Raw genomic sequence first — 22,340 nt, forward strand, 5'->3', positions numbered from 1 at the left:
GCGTCAATAACCAACAATTAGCTTCAGGCCAGTACAAATGCTCATTAACCTATCATAACCTTGAAGAGACAATTCATTTATAATTAATACGGCCTTTTTTTTTACAGCACAAGTAGACAAAACAAAATCGGGAGTGACTGCTCCCTTCTGAATTGTCAGACAGTATTCTAGGAGGAACTATTAAAATATATTTTATTAAAAGCATCAATAAATACAATTCTGTCTTTCAATTTGTGTCTAGTGTCAGAACTGTAGGAAACCATGGCCCATTCATTTTCACAGATTAATGTCTTTTCCAGCTCACTTAATGGTTCATTTGGTAAAGTTTGTATAGCTCAGCTACATGAAGGTTCCATTATCCCCAGTCTGACCACATCATTCACACTACAGTGGAAGGCACACTGCAATGTTCAGTTTCCCTAGGATAGGAAGTGCACAAAAGAAAGTTAACCTGGTGTTTCAACATTTGATCAATATTCTGTGACCTGCTGGAAATTATGTATATGTGTGTGTGCATGCCAGCGAGAGACTGAGAGACACACTTATGCTTGTACGTGATACTTCCATCGGAACGAACTTGTCATGCTTATTGCCTAGGTCCATGCATGAAGAATGGTTGTTGCTTGGCCCAAGTACCAGAGACTGACATAGGCTCAAGGGGCTCCAGCCCAGAACCTTTGAAAGGAGAGAAAATGCCGGGATTTTTTCCCCCAAATTTACAAAAATGGCTCTCCATCTTCCTTTCCACACAGGACCAGCAGGCAGATATTCCCAGATCTCTTATATTGTGCTGCCCAAACAACTGTTTCGAAGTAACGAGCACTTTGAGGTGATTCATCAAACAATTTCCGCTTCCTCCCCATGGAGAAGTAACAGCCCTCAACCCAATTCATTCCCAGTTGAGAGAAGGAACTCAGTGCACATGGAATCAGAGCTTGAGAACTTGGATTTTAACACATGTCCTAATTTGTGACCAACCTTTGAAAATGGCAGTTACTACCTAGCACTGAAACAACTTTTTTGAAGTTACTGTAAATTTTGGATAATCCCGCTGTACCATACAGTGTCACAGAATTGTAACAGCGCAGAAGGAGGCCATTCACCCCATCACGTCTGCACCGGCTCTCTGAAAGAGCAACTCCCTCAGTTTCATTCCCCCGCCTTCTCCCTGTAACCCTGCACATTCTTCCTTTTCATATAATTGTCTAATTCCCTTTTGAATGTTTCAATTGAACCTGCCTCCACCACATTCTCAGGCAGCGCATTCCAGACCTTAACCACTCGCTGCCTTATGTCACTTTTGCTTCTTTTCCCAAACACTTAAAATCTGTGCCCCCTCGTTCTCTACCCTTTCATGAGTGGAAACAGTTTCTCTCTATCTACTCTGTCCACACCCCTCATGATTTTGAACATCTCTATCAACTCTCCTCTCAGCCTTCTCTTCAAGGAAAATAGTCCTAACTTCTCCAATCTAACTTCATAACTGAAATTCCTCATCCCTGGAACCATTCTCGTGAATCTTTTCTGTACTCTCTCCAATGCCCTCAAGTCTTTCCTCAAGTGCGGCGCCCAGAATTGGACGCAATACTCCAGCTGAGGCTGAACTAGTGTCTTATACAACTTCAACATAACTTCCATGCTCTTGTACTCTAAGCCCCTGTTAATAAAGCCCAGGATACTGTATGCTCTCTCAACCTGTCCTGCCACTTCAATGATTTATGCACATATACACCTAGGTCCCTCTGCTCCTGCACCCGCTTTAGAATTATACACTTTATTCTATATTGTCTCTCCAGCTTTTTCCTATCAAAATAAATCACTTCACATTTCTCTGCATTGAACTTCATCTGCCACCTGTCTGCCCATTCCACCAACTTGTCTGTGGCCTTTTGAAGTTCTACACTATCCTCCTCACAGTTCACAATGCTTCCACATTTCGTATCATCTGCAAACTTGGAAATTGTGCCCTGTACACCAAGGTCTAGGTCATTAACATATCAGGAAAAGCAAGGGTCCCAACACTGATCCCTGGGGAACTCCACTACAAACCTTCCTCCAGCCCCAAAAACATCCATTAACCACTACTCTTTGTTTCCTGACCCTCAGTCAATTTGTATCCATGCTGCGACCGTCTCTTTTATTCCATGAGCTACAAGTTTGCTCACAAGTCTGTTGTGTGGCACTGAAAAATTGTCTTTTGAAAGTCCATGTACATTACATCAACAGCATTGCCCCTCATCAACCCTCTGTTACCTCCTCAAAAAACTCCCTTAAGAAATCCATGCTGGATTTCCTTAATTAACTCGCATTTGTCCATGTGACTATTGATGTTGTCCCGAATTATTTTTTCTAGACATTTCCCCACCACCGAAGTTAAACTGACTTCTCTTGTTTGCTTTTTCACTTCCACTTTGGATCTTCTATATTCAGCCTGGTTCTCAATAGTATTTTCTGCCTGGCATCTGTCAGAAGCACACTTTTTCTTCTTTATCTTAATCTCTACCTCTTTTTGTCATCCAGGGAGCTGTGGATTTGTTAGCTCTACATTTCCCCGCGTCGAGGGAACATACCTTGATTGTGCCCGAACTATCTCTTCTTTGAAGGTAGCCCGTTGTTCATCTATTAGTTTTCCTGCCAGCTTTTGACTCCAATTTATTTGCCCCAGCTCCATTCTTACCCCACTGAAGTTGGCCTTCCCCAGTTAATTATTCTTACCCTGGATTGCTCTTGGTCCTTGTCCATAGTCAGCCTAAACCTTATGATACAATGATCACTATGCTCACAATGTATTACACACTGAATATTCTTGTTCGCAACCAGACACACTGCATGGGATGGTTCTTCTGAGGGATACTTACTCTTATAGACACCTCGCAGCTCTTCAAGAAGGTTTTTATAAACTCAACAAATACGATTATTCAATTTTATTTCGTTAACAGATGTAAAACATCTGAAACCAGACAGTTTTAACACGTGATGATTTGCATTGATTGCTAGCATAGTGGGATTTGTTTGCACAAAGTTAATTAAAGAGCAAATATTTAAAATACAAAGAAAAACTACAAATTTTAGAAATGTGAAATAAAGCAGAAAATAGTATAATGCACTATGTGAGCATCAGAGACCAGACAAGCTAACAGTTTGGACGAAGAGTCTCCAAAGTTAACCTGTTTTTACTTCTTTCCGTGCTGCCAGGCCTGTCTATTGCAAATTTTATGAAAGATGTTCAGGGCACTAACCTTGGATGTTCAAGATCTGTTCAACAGTGACATCATTAAGTTTCTTTTTCTGCATCTCTGCGCGGATTCGCATGGCTTGATTGGCATATGGCGTCACAACGCCTATGCTATTTTCATCCAGCTTCCCCCAGGCCACTGGCCATCTCTTCTGCAATTCTTCCACTTGCTCGGCCACTTCCAAAACCTGAAACAGATTACATTTAAATGGTACATTAATTGTCCTCTAATGATTTCGATCCTCTCAAAAACAAACAGGTTTGCTTAGAATCCTCTTAAAATGCTACTGTAGGAAGACAAATAAGTAAAATTACTTGGCAGCAACCAACTTGCACAGAAACTGGGAAAATTTCAGTCTTCAACTTATTTAAAAGGGCACTGATGCTTTAATGGTCAATTTGGACAGTCTCAGTTCCTAGACTGGTCTGTTCCGAAAGTAAGTTGCTCTGCATGGTAATTCTGCACTGCAGACAATGCTATACGTACAGCATTGCAAACTTTTCCAGTCAATACATGTTTTTGAAAAGATAAAATACATAATGACAGATGGATCTTGTACTGTTTATTAACGAAGTAGATGATCATTAAATGTCTCAGTCCAGGAGCGCCAAATACTGAAACAGATACAAAGAATCTTTACATTATGTGCAACAGCTTCTTCACTGTAGTGTCTACTAACTCCAGTTTTGGCACCATATCTGATTCAAGAAAAATGCCTTTAACAAAATACCAATGTATATTTAGATTTTAGATTTAGATTTAGAGATACAGCACTGAAACAGGCCCTTCGGCCCACCGAGTCTGTGCCGACCATTAACCACCCATTTATACTAATCCTACATTAATCCCATATTCCTACCACATCCTCACCTGTCCCTATATTCCCCTACCACCTACCTATACTAGTGGTAATTTATAATGGCCAATTCACCTATCAACCTGCAAGTCTTTTGGCTGTGGGAGGAAACCGGAGCACCCGGAGGAAACCCACGCAGACACAGGGAGAACTTGCAAACTCCACACAGGCAGTACCCAGAATTGAACCCGGGTCGCTGGAGCTGTGATGCTAACCACTACGCCACTGTGCCACCCAGTGCTCCACTTTAAGAGGTTCAACATGGCGCTAAATCTATGGCAAATGAGAAAGTTCAGCCACCTTGACCTTAAGCTCAGCCCATCCTACCAATGGAAACAGATATAACTAATGAATATCAACGAAGGCACTAATTTGTTACTGATCACTAACCAAGGATGGACAGTTATATCCCGAAAAAAGATGTTTCAAAGGACCACCACATTCTTGACAGTCTTTCAAATGGAACTATTGCCTGAAATTCTGCCTGAGCAATACGCAATGTACTTAAAAAAAAATTAATACCAGTTTACAGGTGAACACATTTATTGATCTTGTTTCCTCGAAGGAAGTCTTTGACCATCTCCTTATCTCCAATAATTTCTGTTTATCCTGTCTTAGAATGTGCTTGCTAACAAAACAGTTGCAGCATTCCATGAAGCCATTGACTGCATGAACTGCTTTGAGATCTTTTGTTAACATGATAAAGTGCCAAATAAATACAAATATTTGTTGCTGTCATGCAGGCCCCCACACCTGCCTAGAATAAGGCATATTAATTTTATCATATGAACATTGATTTTAAACTGTTGCTGGAGCGAGGAATTGACTTGTTAAACAGATCAGCCGTGGCTGAAAAAAATATTTACATACTAACAGACAGTGCTCGTGGAGACACATTCAACCCACAATGGACTTTGATCACCAGACATTGAAGATGAGGAAATTCACATTCCAGGATGACTGCTAAGATGGCCAAATTCACAGACAGACATGGTAAAACCAACTTGTCACAAGACTAACCTGCTGGGCAACCTGCATTTTTTTTGAATTGTACAGACAGTTTGAGTGAGACTGTTTGCTCCTGGACTGTAAAGACTTCTCCTGGCTGGCTCGCCACAGCCTCTCCTGTTTGGTTCCCTCTCTTTCTCACAGAACTCCAAAATCCACATGAACCCCAAGAGAGAAATGCCTCCTACATAGAACAAGGTTGAAGAAGACTTGGCCGACAATCAAGGACTCTACAACAAGCTCGAAGAACAGTAACCAAAATCATCTTCAGATATTGCCTCAAACTTTTCCACTTTATTTCTTCTGCTGTTTTCTGTCTCTATCTGCATGTGTGTATCACATATGGATGCTAGCATGTGTGCGCCATGTATCCATAGGCGTTAACCGAATTAGAGTTTAAGTTTAATAAAGTTCAACCTTTCTTCTTTAACCCGAGGAAAACCTGTTTGGCTCGTTCTCTGCCTTACAATTGGAAAGCAGTGAACAAGGATTCACAAAGGGGGAGCTAAAAAAAACGGTGTGTTAAAAATAAAACCCAATTAGGGTAAGGCCAGGTGAAGGCGGAGAGGGAACCCTAGACTCCTTTCTCACCTGGTTCTAACAGTTGCCAGATACCTTCTACTGTTTTCTCTCGATATATGCCACTTCAAGTTTCTCTCCCATTCTCCCATCTGTATGCTTCTTAAATCCTCTATCATTGTCTCTTGATTTCTGTCTGATTTTTGTCACTCTGCGTAATCTTCTCTTGCCCGAGTAGTCACCTTTTCTCAAGCTCCTAATCTCCGGATGCTTCTCACACACTTGCTCTCCTCTCTCAAGATCTTTTTTCAACTCTCTAAACTACTCACATTCTATGTCCCTTACAGACTTTGCCTTCACATCTCAGACTTGATTACATCCACTCACTGCAGGTGTACCCCAGGCATGCATGAAACTGTGTCGCATGCTAGCCTCGGAACTTTATCAGATTTTTCAGTCCTTTCAGGCGAGCTGCAGGTACTGAGCGAAGTGGCTCAGAGCTCAACATTGGGACTGCTATAGTTTCAAATTGGCATGAATGACTGATCCAGAAACTCAAAGCAAATTGGTCAAATTTATAGATGATAACAAACCAGGAGGGGTAGTCAGATCACAGCAGGTAGCCCAGAAATTACAAAATGAGTTGGACCGAATTTTTAAGTGGGGAGAACAGTGATTTGAAATTTAATATGGACAAGTATAAGGTTTGCACGTAGAATGGACAATGCAGATGCTCCATGAATGATGTTGAAATACTTGGTGATGGTGTTAGTTGAAGATGGTGTTGAAAGATACACCGAGTCTTAGACTCAGCATTCAATATGTTCAACCGATGCAGAGCAGTGTTCAACATAGCCAATAAAATGTGCCAAAACAGTAGATTACAAGTTAGAGGAAATCATAAGAAATGTGCTCAGTCACTAAGACAAAATGGAGACACTCAAGAACTGGAGGCAATGAAAAGAGTGACTCTATTGTCAGGAATTATGAGAAGAGGTTGAAGAATCTTAAGCATTTCTACCCCAAAAGGAAGTACCTGAAAGGCGATCTTGAGGCACACAAGATAACTTGATGGAAAAGGAAAATCCTGAAAATTACTTTAAGCTCAACTGTGAACTCAGATAAGTGTTCAAACTATTAAAAAGGAAATGGAGAACCAAAATCAGGAAGTGCTTCAGAGAGAGTGGTGTTTTACGACTGAGGCAGGAGGAGTGCACTGTCTTTCTCTAGTTCCATTCTCGATAGGTCATTTTTAAATGCGTTTCATTACAAAGTGCAGAAATAAAACAGAAGATGAAAAAATATTAAAACACATTTACACACTTATTCCCATTCACTCTTTACCCGTAACGAATACAGCTCTGCTTTGTACCATCCCTGTACTCAGATAACTCAAAGCAAAGTTAAATTCGAGACAAAGCATCAGCAATTACATTATTTTTCCCCACAATATGGATAATCATTAAGTGTTCGGGCTTCCATAGTAACTCCATCAAAATAATATGACATTGTGGTTTTTGAATTTTTCCACAACGGCTAGGGGATTATGATCAGGATATACCAGTGGCTCTCTGCAGCTGTGGCGGACATAGACTTCAAAATGCTTAAGAGCGAGGAATAAGCCCAGGGTTTCTTTTTCCACTGCTGAGCATCTCTTTTGGTGTTGATTTAGCTTCTTGGAAAAGTATCCCACTAGCCTTTCTATATCCGATTCATCATCTAGTAACAGGACTGCAACGACCCCCAGGTCACTAACATCAACTGCTACCTTGAAGGGCTTAGTGAAATTTGGGGCAGCCAACATTGGTTCATTGATCAAAATGGCTTCCAACCTTTCGAAAGATGCTTGACACTCTTGTGATCACACTACCTTGGCTTTCTTTTTTTCTAGCAAATTCGTCAGTGGAGCAGCTATAGCACTAAAGTTTGATACAAACTTGCAATAAAAACAATACATCCCCAAAAACCTCATGATTTCTCGTTTAGTCTTAGGGGCAGGGAACTCCATAAACGCTTGTACCTTTGCTGCTCTTGGCAACACTTGTCCTTGCCCTACTATATGCCCTTGGTAGGTTACCCACGCTTTTGCAAATTCACTTTTGGCAAGGTTGATCACCAAATCAGCCGACTGTAATTTTCTAAACAGAGCTTTCACTTATTCCAAGTGGCCCTTCCAAGTGTCAACTGTATACCAGCACATCATCAAGGTAAACCACCCACACGGCACTGGAAAAGACCGTTCGGTGTGACAAAGGCTGATTTTTCTTTAGCTCGGGGTGTTAAAGGAAATTGCCAGTATCCCTTTAACAAATCTATTTTAGTAAGAAATGTGGCACTGCCAACTCTGTCAATACAGTCTTCCAAGCGAGGAATTGGGTAGGGGTCTGCCTTTGTTACTGCATTAACTGTAGTAATACTGTAGTCTATACAAAATCTGGTTGAACTGTCAGGTTTAGGCGCTAACACGACTGGGGAACTTGAGCTGCTTTGACTGGGTTCAATTAGGTGATTTTCCACCATGTATTGGATTACTGCTTTCCCCTGGGCCTGATTCTCTGGACTTAAGCGATACTGATGCTGTTTTATAGGAGAGGCTTCTCCTACATCGACATCATGTATGGCTAAGGTTGTACATCCTGGTTTATCCCTACAGACTTCTTTAAATGCTCTGAGTAGCCTTGTTAGGTCTTCTCGTTGTTCTGTATCTAAATATGAAAACATAGTGAATAATCTCCCTAACAATTCAGTATTAGTTAACCGGATAGTTTTATGTGAGTGTTTCCATTTTTATTTGCAAAAAGTGCTTTAAGAGCTGATATATGAATTGTGAACAGAATGAATTGTGCACAGACAGCAAGGCACCTGTTTCCAAGCAGCTCAACAGAGAAATGACAGGAAGATTTATGACTGTCACACGACTTGATTGTGAGTTTTAGTTTCACTTCGGTTCCTGAATGAAGTGTGGGCTGGACCAGCAGCATGCAGTGAGCTGGCTGGGACCTGTTTTGCAGACCAGAGAAAAGACCTACTCTCTGTAGAAGAAGATTTGCCACTCTTGGGGAAAGAAATCCTATATTTGAGGTGTGGCTGTGGTCTGCCTGGAGAGAGAAAAGACCCATGAAAAGAAGAGTTGCTACACTCTGCGGAGGAAAACTGCTTTGCAGAGAGGAAGCCCCGCATTTTTGAAGGTGGTAGATTACTATTGCCTCCAGTCTCTGAAAAATCCCTGCCTCAAGAGTAATTCCTGTTGCCTCATGTGTTTTGGAAGATCCTGAAATCTCAAGAAAGCTTCTATTGCTAGACTGCTACTTCAAAACCCAAGCAGACCTGTGATTAGATCGTTGGCTGAAAGACCTGTGCGATGGCTGCTGCAGACAAATTGCTTTGAAAGTCTACTCATCACAGACCGTTCATGAACCTTGCCTGGAGAGATTTCGAGTGGCATCCAACTATTCAACTCTGGGACACATTACCGACCCAGAAATATCCTACCAGACCATGACAACCCAATGATTTTATTATTCCTAAGAAACAGTTGTGAACCAAAAAAGCCTTTTTCCCAGGCTAACCACTTTTTTTGAATGTATGTGTGGATGCACAAGGGTTAGGAATAAGAAGAAGTTTTCAAAGAATCTTGTTCACAGAGTTCTCATTATTGTTTAGGACTTTGTTTATGAATAAATAATTAATTTTGTTGTTGTTTAAAGAAACCTGGTTTGATGTGCTTTATTCTGGAAGACAAATAGTGTGTTTAATTTGGCTATTTTCTGGTACATGGGAAACTTTACTAATATGCGATGACCTGTGGAGTAGTGGGACTGAATTAACGATGCATTACTCCAGCCTTGGGTCGTAACAATAGTAGGAAGTTCAATTTGAGAATTGTCTTGGCCTCCTTCTGCCTCATCCTCACTATCCCTTTCATCCTTCACTGTCCTTACTACCTGACATACCTGTGCTCGCTTATCCTCCTCCCGGCGGTTATATTATTTCAACATATTGATACGACACAGATGATGCTTTTTCCGGTGATCTGGGATGTCAATCAAATAACTTACTTTACCAATTCTCTTCACCACTTTATATGGACCAAGGAACCATGCATTCAGTGGTTCAGCCTGTAAAAGCAATAATACTAACACTGCACCCCAGCTGAAATGTTCGGGTGTTGTCTGCCAATTTCTTCATGGCTGTTTGGGAAACTTTCAGGTGTTCCTGAGCCACTTTGCTGGCTCTCGAGAGCCACTCCTGGAACACGGATACGTAAGCTAACACAAAAGATTCATCGCCCTGTTCGAAAACTTTTTTTTGATTAGTTTTAGAGGACCTCTTATCTCATGTCCATAAACTAATTCAAAAGGACTAAAACCGGTAGACTCATGAGGTGAATCGCTAGTGGCAAACAAAAGAAAGTCCAACCCTTTATCCCAATCATAGAGATTTTTTTTTTCATTCATTCATGGGATGTGGGCGTCACTGGTTATGCCAGCATTTATTGCCCATCCATAATTGCCCTCGAGAATGTGGTGGTGAGCTGCCTTCTTGGAACCGCTGCAGTCCATGTGAGGTAGGTACACCCACAGTGCTGTTAGGAAGGGAGTTCCAGGATTTTGACCCAACGACAGTGAAGGAACAGCGATATAGTTCCAAGTCAGGATGGTGTGTGACTTGGAGGGGAACTTGCAGGTGGTGATGTTCCCATACAACTGCTGCTCTTGTCCTTTGAGGTGGTAGAGGTTGTGGGTTTGGAAGGTGCTGTCTAAGGAGCCTTGGTGCGTTGCTGCAGTGCATCTTATAGATGGTACACACTGCTGCCACTGTGTGTCGGTGGTGGAGGGGTGAAAGTTTGTGGATGGTGTGTCAATCAAGCGGGCTGCTTTGTCCTGGATGGTGTCGAGCTTCTTGAGTGTTGTTGGAGCTGCACCCATCCAGGCAAGTGGAGAGTATTCCATCACACTCCTGACTTGTGCCTTGTAGATGGTGGACAGGCTTTGGGGAGTCAGGAGGTGAGTTACTCGCCGCAGGATTCCTAGCTTCTAACCTGCTGTTGTAGCCATGGTATTTATATGGCTACTCCAGTTCAGTTTCTGGTCAATGGTAGCCCCGAGGATGTTGATAGTGGGGGATTCAGCGATGGTAATGACATTGAATGTCAAGGGGAGATGGTTAGATTCTCTTTTGTTGGAGATGGTCATTGCCTGGCACTCGTTATTTGCCATTTATCAGCCCAAGCCTGGATATTGTCCAGGTGATGCTGCATTTCTACAGACTGCTTCAGTATTTGAGGTGTCGCGAATGGTGCTGAACATTGTGTAATCATCAGCGAACATCCCCACTTCTGACCTTATGATTGAAGGAAGGTCATTTATGAAGCAGCTGAAGTTGGTTGGGCCTAGGAATCTACCCGAGGAACTCCTGCAATGATGTCCTGGAGCTCAGATGATTGACATCCAACAACCACAGCCATCTTCCTTTGTGCTAGGTATGACTCCAACCAGCAGAGACTTTTCCCCCGGATTCCCATTGACTCCAGTTTTGCTAGGGCTCCTTGATGCCATACTCGGTCAAATGCTGCCTTGATGTTAAGGGCAATCACTCTCACCTCTCGAGTTCAGCTCTTTTCTCCATGTTTGAACAAAGGCTGTAATGAGGTCTGGAGCTGAGTGGCCCTGGCGGAACCCCAACTGAGCATCACTGAGCAAGTTATTGCTAAGCGTGCTGCTTGATAACACTGTTCACGGCACCTTCCATCACTTTACTGGTGATTGAGAGTCGACTGATGGGGCGGTAATTGGCTGGGTTGGACTTGTCCTGCTTTTTGTGTACATGACATACCTGGGCAATTTTCCACATTGCCAGGTAGGGGCCAGTGTTGTAGCTATACTGGAACAGCTTGGCTAGGGGTGCGGCAAGTTCTGGAGCACAGGTCTTCAGTACTATTGCCGGAATATTGTCAGGACCCATAGTCTTTGCAGTATCCAGTGTCTTCAGTCGTTTCTTGATATCACGTGGAATGAATCGAATTGGCTGAAGTCTGGCATCTGTAATGCTGGGGACTTCAGGAGGGGGCCGAGATGGACCATCAACTCGGCACTTCTGGCTGAAGATTGTTGCGAATGCTTCTGCCTTATTTTTCGCACTGATGTGCTGGGTTCCCCCATCATTGAGGATGGGGATATTTGGGGAGCCACCTCCTCCAGTTAGTTGTTTAATTGTCCACCACCATTCACGGCTGGATGTGGCAGGACTGCGGAGCTTAGATCTGATCCATTGGTTATGGAATCGCTTAACTCTGTCTATTGCATGCTGTTTATGCAGTTTGGCATGCAAGTAGTCCTGGGTTGTAGCTTCACCAGGTTGACACCTCATTTTGAGGTATGCCTGGTGCTGCTCCTGGCATGCCCTCCTGCACACTTCATTGAACCAGGGTTGGTCTCCTGGCTTGATGGTAATGGTAGAGTGGGGGATATGCCGGGCCATGAGATTACAGATTGTGGTTGAGTACAATTCTGCTGTTTCTGATGGCCCACAGCACCTCATGGATGCCCAGTTTTGCATTGCTAGATCTATTCGAAATCTATCCCACTTAGCACGGTAAGAGTGCCACACAACATGATGGAGGGCATCCTCAATGTGAAGGCGGGACTTCGTCTCCACAAGGAATGTGCGGTGGTCACTCCTACCAATACAGTCATGGACAGAAGCATCTGCAGGCATGACAGTATGCGCTGATAATAGTTTTGATGGTCGGAGGGTACCGTTCTAAAGCCCCTCGTGTCTGTGGGTGGTATGCTGAGGACGTTAACTGTGTTATATCCAGATTACACGTAATTTCCTGGAACATTTTAGACATAAAATTGGAACCTTGATCTGACTGAATATCAATCGGTAATCCATTCTGAGTGAAGAACTGGGTTAACTTGCCTACCACATTAGCAGAAAGTGTTCTCGAGGGAACGGCCTCTGGGAATCAAGTAGCCATATCTATGATAGTGAGTATATATTGGTGTCTTTTTTAAAATTTATTTAGAGATACAGCACTGAAACAGGCCCTTCGGCCCACCAAGTCTGTGCCGACTATTAACCACCCACTTTTGTTTTTGGTAAAGGTCCCACACAGTCTACCAACACCCTCCTAAATGATTCCCCAAAAACTGATACGGGAATTAGAGGTGCTGGTTTTATGCCAGGTTGTGGTTTTCCCACAATCTGGCAGATATGGCACGCTTTACAAAACTGCACAACGTCCTTATAAAGACCTGGCCAATAAGAATATCAACTTATACGTGATTGAGTCCTCCAGATCCTCACATGTCCCGCTATAGGAATTTAATGGGCTATCCTTGATATTTCCAGGCGATACTTTGGCGGCACCACGATCTGTGGAACTACCGTCCATTCTTCATCTGCAGGTTTGTGAGAAGGTCTCCACTTCCTCATTTCAGCTATGAAGAGACTGGATAGGCCAGGGTTGTTTTCCTTCGAGCAGAGAAGGCTGAGGGGGGGACATGATTGAGATCTCCAAAGTTATGAGGGGCATTGATATGATAGATAAAAAGAAACTTTTTCCCTAAGCGGAGGGGTCAATAACCAGGGGGTATAGATTTAAGGTAAGGGGCAGGAGGTTCAGAGGGGATGTGAAGAAAAATGTTTTCACCCAGAGGATGGTGGCAATCTGGAACGCACTGCCTGAAGAGTTGGCAGAGGCAGGAACCTTCACAACATTTAAGGTATTTAGATGAGCACTTGAAATGCCATAGCATACAAGGCTATGGGGCCAAGTGCTGGAAAATGGGATTAGAATAAATAGGTGCTTGATGGCCGACACAGACACAATGGGCCGAAGGGCCTGTTTCTATGCTGTATAAGTCTATGACTCTGTAGGAGCCTTCTGGAACTCCCTTTGCTTCAACTTCAGTTAGAGCTGATTGTGCCACTGTACTTAACCCTTGCTTGGCTTGCTGAGCCTTGATCAGAGAAGACTTACTGAACATTTCCTTCTGATAATCCAAATCCCCAAAGAAATTTTCAGATTTTCAGTTATCGGTCTGTGGTGCCAATTTGACATCCGATAATGGAACTTGTTTAGCCACTGCTTGGGTCACTATACATGAAGGAAAATATCCTGGAACCTTTTCCTGCAAGTGTTCTTTATCTTTGACTTCACTTGGTCTTTACGTTACAACTGAATAAGCTACTACCTTCGCTCTAGCCAAACCATTCCCCAGGAGTAGGTCAACTCCATTGACAGGCAAACTATGGACAACTCCTACAGTTACCATTCCAGACATCAGGTCACACTCCAAATGCACCCGAAACAATGGTACGGGTATATACGCCCCATCGATACCATTCACTAAAATCTTGGCATTCAGTGCGCTCTCTGGTGGAAAGGTTACGCCTTTCCCCAGCAAAAAAAAAAAGAGTTTGGGTGGGCTCCTGTATCCCTCAGCATAACTATAGATTTACCTGCCTCACTTGAAGGATGAGGAGTTACTTTTCCTTTTGACAAAAATTCCCTATAACTTTCAGGTATCTTGTTCACGTCCCCCACACTCTCAACGGTTTTTCTAATTGGCCTTTCAGCTGCAGTCAGAGCTACAGCTTGCTGGGTCATACTCTCCAGTCAGGGCCCCTTACTCTGCACTGGCCTTAAGTACCCCAATAAGTCCCATGGGTTTACCCCGCAATTTCCAGCATTCTGCACGGAGGTGTCCCACCTTGTGGCAATGGAAACACTTAAGCTTTCGGACCTCACTTCCACCCTCAGCAGCTTCCTTTCTGGCCTGAGCAGCCCCTTCCTGCCTCCAGCTACCTGCCTTCCTTTCACCCTCCCACCTTCCTTTCACCCTCCCACCTTCTATCCTTCTCGGGTTTGTGGCGGTAACGGACAAAGGGTTTTCTCTTTGTAAACAAGCGAGTAATCAGCGGTCTCAGCTGCTTGTCTAGTTGTTGAAACCTTCTGGTTCTCTAAATGGGTTCTTACGAACGGTGGAAGTGAATTTTTAAATTCTTCCAGGAGAATTATTTCCCTAAGGGTCTCATGCGTGGCCTCTACCTTTAATGCCTGCATCCAATTACTTTACCCTCTCAAATTCTATTGAAGTCTGCCTAGGCTGTTTCCGGAGGCTCTGAAATTTCTGTCGGTAAGATTAAGGGACCAACTCATAAGCAGTGAGAATGGCCTTTTTTGTCATCTCAAAATCTGCAGAAGCCTCCAAAGAAAGCATGGCATAAACTTCATGAGCTCTGCCCATCAACCGGCTTTGCATAAGCAGTGTCCAGCTTTCCTTCGACGACTTCATCTGTCTAGCTATCTTTTGAAAAGAAATGAAAAATGCCTCTACGTCCCTTATCTCAAACTTCGGGAGAGCTTGCACAAATTTAAACAGCTTTCCACTAGGTCCTGGGCTGGAGTCAGTTCTTTCCTCCCTAGAATTTTTACTGGAGTTAAGGCCACCCTTTTGTTTTAGTTCCAGCTTTTTAAATAAAATTCCCATTGTCGCTCCCTTTCTCTCACCTGCCTCTCTTCTCTTTCCCTTTGAAATGCTCTCTCTTTTGCCCTTTCCTCTCTTTCAAGTTTCTTCCTTGCCAATTCTCTTTCCTGTTCAAACTAAGTTTTTCCATTTCTTTTTCTTTAAGTTCAAGCTGCTTCATCTGCAACTGAATCCTAGCGAGTTCAACAGAACTACCATCTGGATTGCCTTGTCCTTCTTCCAGTTTCAAATGCTGTGCTATTACCTCAATTATGTCGGCTTTCTTAGCTCCTGGTTTTAACTCCAATGCTAACTTTTCAGCTAATTCCTTTAGCCTAGCCTTGATTAAACTTCAAATCACTCGGGGATAAATCCTACCTCCCCAGAAAGGTCGTAGGAACTGACAAATCCATTCCAGTAGCGTATATTTTACTCTAATGCACAAGAAACATGGTGTTTTACTTTTCCTCTTTTCAATTATTATTACCCTACTTACAATTGCACGTCATCGGCTTTGGGTTATTCCGCACAGAGCCCCCAATTATATGTTACGACCCAGGCGGGAGGAGTGCACTGTCTTTCTCTAGTTCCACTTCTCCACAGATCACAAGATATAGTTAAATGTTTACCCAGTTACCAATACGGCCAATCATATACTCTATTTTTATCCCAGAATAAAATACACCAACCAGGTTTCTTTAATAAACAAAATTATCAGATTATAAAACAAGACTTATCTAGTAAAGATGTAAAGCATTAACACATAGTTTGAAATATGAATGTAAATAGATATTGCCTTCCAGACACAACACACACTCGCTCACTCACATACCAGTTAAAGTAAAAATCAAGAAGTTTTCTCTGCAGAGATTCACTTTACAAAAAGACAAAGAAAAATACTTTGGCCAAATACTTGTTAATTCTCGAAGGAAACAGAGAAGATATGGAAGGATACCAATTGTCCTTTGGTTTGGCGTCCAGGTACACAGAGACGGGTCACCTTGATCTTTACAGAAGCAGTTCGTTCTGGAGATGTCCAGAATTAGTCTGGTCGGCTTTCCAGGAGAAATGTGGCATCAGGGGTTTCAACTAACACTCTGGATTCGCAGGGATCTTTAGAGAGGTGGAGAAAGATGAGCTGGGTGTTTCTTTCAGCAGGCTACAAAGCCAACTGCCTTCAAAACAGTCCACATCCCAACACCAAGTCAAAACCTCCTGACCTCCCATAAATCTTGACATGTCACTTCTCTGTAAACAACTCCCCTGGCCACCAAGGTTCCTACTGTTTATTTAGCTTAAGACATGTAACATCCAGTAAAGGTTGTTTTTAAACAAAAAGCTCAAGTTTCTTCTCAGTGACCCTTGGTTAAAAAAAAACACATTTTCAGTTTTCCAAATGAACCAATGTCCATAATTGTTAACACAAATCCTCAAAACATTTTAAGAACGGAGCACCTTCATAACAGTGGTCAACACATTGAATGGACATCCAGACTGAGTAGTGGAGTTGAAAACCCTACATAACTTTTAAAATAATTGGATGCTACAAAGGGGGACTTATGGTCATTCTGGCTGGTTGAATTAATCAGGGTCAAACATCCTTCCTCTCACAAAATTATCTTGTGATATGCAATGTAATCAAATTAAAAATGTCTACCTTAAATGCCATGCATAAAAGTATTTATTACTTATACCGCAAGTACGGAGGCAAGACAAGAGAGATCCCAGAGATAAACATTCCAGTTGCGTGCTCAGAGAGGTTGCATTAGCGACAGCTCCATGTAAATATTGGAGAGTCCCAGTTTGCAGCAACTCTACTGGTTGAAAGGTCCCAGCTCCATTTTTCTTTTAAATTATTCATTCATGGAATGTGATCATCACTGGCAAGGCCAGCATTTATTGCTCATCCCCAACTGCCCTTAGTTCCGAAGAGCACCATCCTGACTTGGAAGTGTAATCACCATTCCTTCACTGTCACTGGGTCAAAATCCTGGAACTCCCTCCCTAACAGCACTGTAGGTGTACGTACACCATATGTGCTGCAGCAGTTCAAGAACACTGTTCACCACCACCTTCTCAAGGGCAATTAAGAATGGGCAATAAATGTTGGTGTTGCCAGTGAACGAATATTTTTTTTTAAAGTGCTACAGAAAGGTGCTTTTAAACGAATTGCAGCTGAAATCCAGTGCATTCATCGAGTGAGAGAAAGAATGGGGGCAGTGAGAGGTGGAGTGAAGTATCAACTTGTGAATAAATATCCTGGAGTGAGGTAGCACGTCACCAGGCTCAGGGTCGCTCTCACACCCGGTGGGCAGAGAAGGCGCAGCACTGCCACAAGGTAGTGGCCAACCCCCAAACATTTGCTTGCATGCAGCCAGCCTGAAAGCAGCTGCACCCACCTGCCATGATTTGTGGCCTTGACCTGCTATGACTGTTCATTATCTCCGGTTATCAGTAACTATTAAAATAATGCATTATCAGAAATTGGAATGGTCCCTAAATTTAAACATTGGTGACTTATTACTCTGCCAGCAATGTTACAGCTGCATGATTTCAAGAGACCAAACAGTTTTTCAAGGGACAGATATGAAAAGAGGATGGACATCAGACACGAGTATATAAAATACAATTGGTACATTAGAGCATTTCCAGGTCAGCCACAGCCCTTAAATGGCAAGCACCAAAGATGTACAGAGTAACCACAGTAACCACATTGAGAAACTAAGTCAGTCTGGAAGGCAGAGCAAATATAGACCTGCTAAGGCACAAGCGAATAATGCAAGTCTTACAAGTAAGGCAGATGAATTGAGGGTGTTGATTAACACATGGTAATATGATATTATTACGATCATAGAGACATGGTTGAGGGAAGGGCAAGACTGGCAGCTCAATATTCCAGGGTATAAAATCTTCAGACCTGACCATGGCCAGGGGTGGGGGGTGTAAAAGAGGTGGTGGCATTGCACTACTGATCAAGGAGTCAATTACTGCGGTAAAAGAGGGATGATATCTGAGACGGTTCCTCAAATGAGGCCATATGGGTAGAACTTAAAAACAAAAAGGTGGCAATAACTTTGCTGGGAGTGTACTACAGGCTTCCAAACAGTCAGAGAGAGATAAAAGAGCAGATATAGAGTCAAACAGCACCGAAACAGGCCCTTCAGCCCATCGTCTCTGTGCCAGCCATCCAGCACCCAACTATTATAATCCCATATTCCTGCACTTGGCCCGTAGCCTTGTATGCTATGGCATTTCAAGTGCTCATCTAAATACTACTTAAACATTGTGAGGGTTCCTGCCTCCACCACCTCTTCAGACAGTGCGTTCCAGATTCCGGTTCTTTCACCACTGGGTGGAAGAATTTTTCCTCAAATCCCCCCTAAACCTCCTGCCCCTTACTCTAAATCTATGCCCCGTGGTTATTGACCCCTCCGCTAAGGGAAAAAGTTTCTTCCTATCTATGCCCCTGATAATCCTGTACACTTCAATCATGTCACCCCTCAGCCTTCTTTGCTCCAAGGAAAACAAACCTAGCCTTTTCAATCTCTCTTCATTGCTGAAATGCTCCAGCCCAGGCAACATCCTGGTGAATCTCCTCTGCACCCTCTCAATGCAATCACATCCTTCCTATAGTGTGACGACCAGAACTGTACACAGTACTCCAGCTGTGGCCTAACTAGCGTTTTATACAGCTCCATCATACCCTCCCTGCTCTTATATTCTATGCCTTGGCTAATAAAGGCAAGTATCCCATATGCCTTCCTAACCACCTTATCCACCTGTGCTGCAGCCTTCAGTGATCTATGGACAAGTACACCAAGGTCCCTCTGACCTTCAGTACTTCCAAAGGTCCTACCATCCATTGTATATTCCCTTGTCTTGTTATTCCTCCCAAAATACATTACCTCACACTTTTCAGGATTAAATTCCATTTGTCACTGCTCCGCCCATCTTACCAGCCCATCTGTATCTCCCTGTAATCTAAGGCTTCCCTCCTCACTATTGACAACACCACCAATTTTCGTGTCATCTGCGAACTTACTGATCATACCTCCTATATTCACGTCTAAATCATTGATGTACACTACAAACAGCAAGGGTCCCAGCACCAATCCCTGTGGTACACCACTGGTCACAGGCTTCCAATCGCAAAAACAGCCATCGACTATTAGCCTCTGCTTCCTGCCACGAAGCCAAATTTGGATCCAATTTGCCAAATTGCCTTGGATCCCAAGGGCTCTTACCTTCTTAACCAATCTCCCGTGCAGGACCTTATCAAAAGCCTTAGTAAAATCCATGTATACTAAATCTACTGCTTTACCCTCATCTACACATCTAGTCACCTCCTCGAAAAATTCAATCAAGTTTGGTAGACACGATCTCCCCCTGACAAAGCCATGCTGATTGTTCCTGATTAATCCCTGCCTCTCCAAGTGGAGATTAATCCTGTCCCTCAGAATGTAGGCAAAGCTCAGAGAATGTAAAAATAAAAGGGTAATAGTAGGGGATTTCAACTTCCCCAATATTAACTGGGATAGTCTTAGTGCAAAGAGCTTAAAGAGGACGGAATTCGTAAAGTGCATCCAGGAGAGCTTTTTGAGCCAGCACATAGAAAGTCCTACAAGAGAATGGGTGGTACTAGACCTAATCTTGGGGAATGAAGCTGGACAAGTGACAGAAGTCTCAGTGGGGGTGCATTTCGGGGATAGTGAGCATAACTCTCAGATTTAAGGCAATTATGGAAAAGGACAAAGAGGGACTGGAAATAAAGGTACTGAATTGGGGGAAGGCCGATTTCAATATGATAAAACAGGATCTGGCCAAAGTGGACTGGGAGCAGCTACTTGTAGGAAAGTCTACATGAGACCAGTGGAAGTCATTCAAAAAGGAAAGAGAGAGAGTTCAGGGCCAACATGTTCTCGTAAAGGTGAAGGGTAGGACCAACAAGTCCAGGGAACCCTGGATGTCAAGGGATATAGAGGATTGGATCAGGAAAATCCAGGAAATGCGATTGGAAGCCTGTGACCAGTGGTGTACCACAGGGATTAGTGCTGGGACCCTTGCTGTTTGTAGTGTACAATCATGATTTAGAAGTGAATATAGGAGGTATGATCAGTAAGTTTGCTGATGACATGAAAACTGGTGGTGTTCTAAATATTGAGGAGGAAAACCTTAGATTACAGGATGAAACAGATGGGCTGGTAAGATGGGCAGAACAGTGGCAAATGGAGTTTAATCCTGAGAAGTGAGAGGTGATGCATTTTGGGAGGACTAACAAGGCAAGGGAATATACAATGGATGGTAGGACCCTAGGATGTACTGAGGGTCAGAAGGACCTTGATGTACTTGTCCATAGATCACTGAAAGCAGCAGCACAGGTAGGAAGTGGTTAGGAAGGCATATGAGATACTTGCCTTTAATAGCCGAGGTACAGAATATAAGAGCAGGGAAGTTATGATGGAACTGTATAAGACGCTAGTTAGGCCACAGCTGGGAGTACTGTGTACAGTTCTGGACGCCACATTATAGGAAGGATGTGATTGCACTGGAGAGGGTGCAGAGGAGATTCACCAGGATGTTGCCTGGGCTGGAGCATTTCAGCTATGAAGAGAGACTGAATTGGCTAGGGTTGTTTTACTTAGAGCAGAGAAGGCTGAGGGGGGACCTGATTGAGGTGTACAGGATTATGAGGGGCATAGATAGGGTGGATAGGAAGAAACTTTCTCCCATAGCAGAGGCATCAATAAGCAGGCTGCATAGATTTAGGGTAAGGGGCAGGAGGTTTAGAGGGGATTTGAGGAATTCACCCAGAGGGTGGTTGTAATCTGGGATGCACTGCCTGAAGAGGTGGTAGAGGCAGGAACCTTCACAACGTTTAATCAGTATTTAGATGAGCATTTGAAACGCCATAGCATACAAGGCTACGGGCCAAGTGCTGGAAAATGGGATTAGAATAGTTGGGTGCTGGATGGCTGGCACAGACACGATGGGCTGAAGGGCCTGTTTCTGTGCTGTGTAACTCTATGACTATAACTTGCACTAAAATTTCTGTATTACAATTTTCTCCAAATATTGTGCTGTTGAATTATAAATGGCAAGTGTGTTAAAGTACTTTCAATAGCAATACTTTTTCTAATTTTGAAAAAGCAAAGCAAACTTTTCCACAAAAGATGGATTACCTTGCAGGCAGTACCTCTCATATTCCCATAGTTCAGCTTTAGACATAATTGGTGATTTTAAAATTTTGTACATATCAATGAAGGAACAGTTAATTGAAGAAGAGTAGTTTGCCATTAAGTTATTTCCTCCTCAATCTTCGAATACAGTTCAACTTCCATGAATAGCTGAATAGACAGCCACCCCAAGCAACAGGTAAAAAAGCCAGTGGCCATGATCCCTTTGAGAGTTTGAACACTGCAACAGTCGTGCTCTTCCCACCCATATGGTGTAAATAGTCTTATACTGGAAGCATTCCTCACTTCTTCTGAACATAAACAACAACAAGGTGACCTAGAAGAAATTTTCAAGATGAGATGTTTTGATAGGAGAGAGAGAGAAAAACTATTCCCTCTTACGCAGAGGTCAACAACCAGAGATCATAGATTTAAAATAGTTGTCAAAAGATCTCGAGGGGAGATGAAGAAAATTTCTTCACTCAGCTGGTGAGATATGGAATTCTCTATTTGAAAAGATGATGGAAGCTGATCCCATAAATAAATTTAAAAGAGAGATGAAAAGGTGCTTGAGGATGAAGAATTTACAAGATTAAGAACAAAAATCAGGGATGTGGGACGAAGCATGACTGTCCTTTCAAAGAGGTAGCAAAGGCACAACAGGCTGAATTACCTCCTTCTGTGCTATAAGTTTCTTTGATTCTATGAACCAGAAAGCTAAAAACAAACAAAATGAGAGATCAAAGAATGGAGAACAAGGATGAGAAAGAGTCTGTACTTGAAGGCTGCAATACATTCAAAGAATAAGCATACCAACAAGAGGCAATGAACATTTTGGATCAGTGGGGTTAATTTTGTTTGGCGATAGTGGTTAAAAAACAGGTGATGGAACAGGAGTGGGAAAGATAACTGGGCAAGGTGTAAAGGGCTTGTTGAACTGCCCATTACCAGTCTTGCGTCCAGCAATAAAACGTCAAATTATCTCCATTGAGTCTCCATATATCGGTGAGTTACAACAAATACAGAAAGAAAACACTAAGAGGTGTTTTTGATGCAGAGACCAACTAAACAC

At 42.9% G+C, this 22,340-nt stretch overlaps 1 protein-coding gene across 1 annotated transcript in view; it reads right to left on the bottom strand.

Moving 5' to 3' along the window:
* The window catches only part of LOC137383327 (probable helicase with zinc finger domain), a 429,894-nt gene that overhangs the window by 263,607 nt on the left and 143,947 nt on the right, over positions 1-22,340 (bottom strand). Inside the window, 1 exon segment of the mRNA XM_068056011.1 lies at positions 3,240-3,423. Within this exon segment, the coding sequence (XP_067912112.1) occupies positions 3,240-3,423 (184 nt within the window).

The sequence above is a fragment of the Heterodontus francisci genome, chromosome 24 (genome assembly GCF_036365525.1).
Source record: "Heterodontus francisci isolate sHetFra1 chromosome 24, sHetFra1.hap1, whole genome shotgun sequence".
Taxonomy (NCBI): domain Eukaryota; kingdom Metazoa; phylum Chordata; class Chondrichthyes; order Heterodontiformes; family Heterodontidae; genus Heterodontus; species Heterodontus francisci.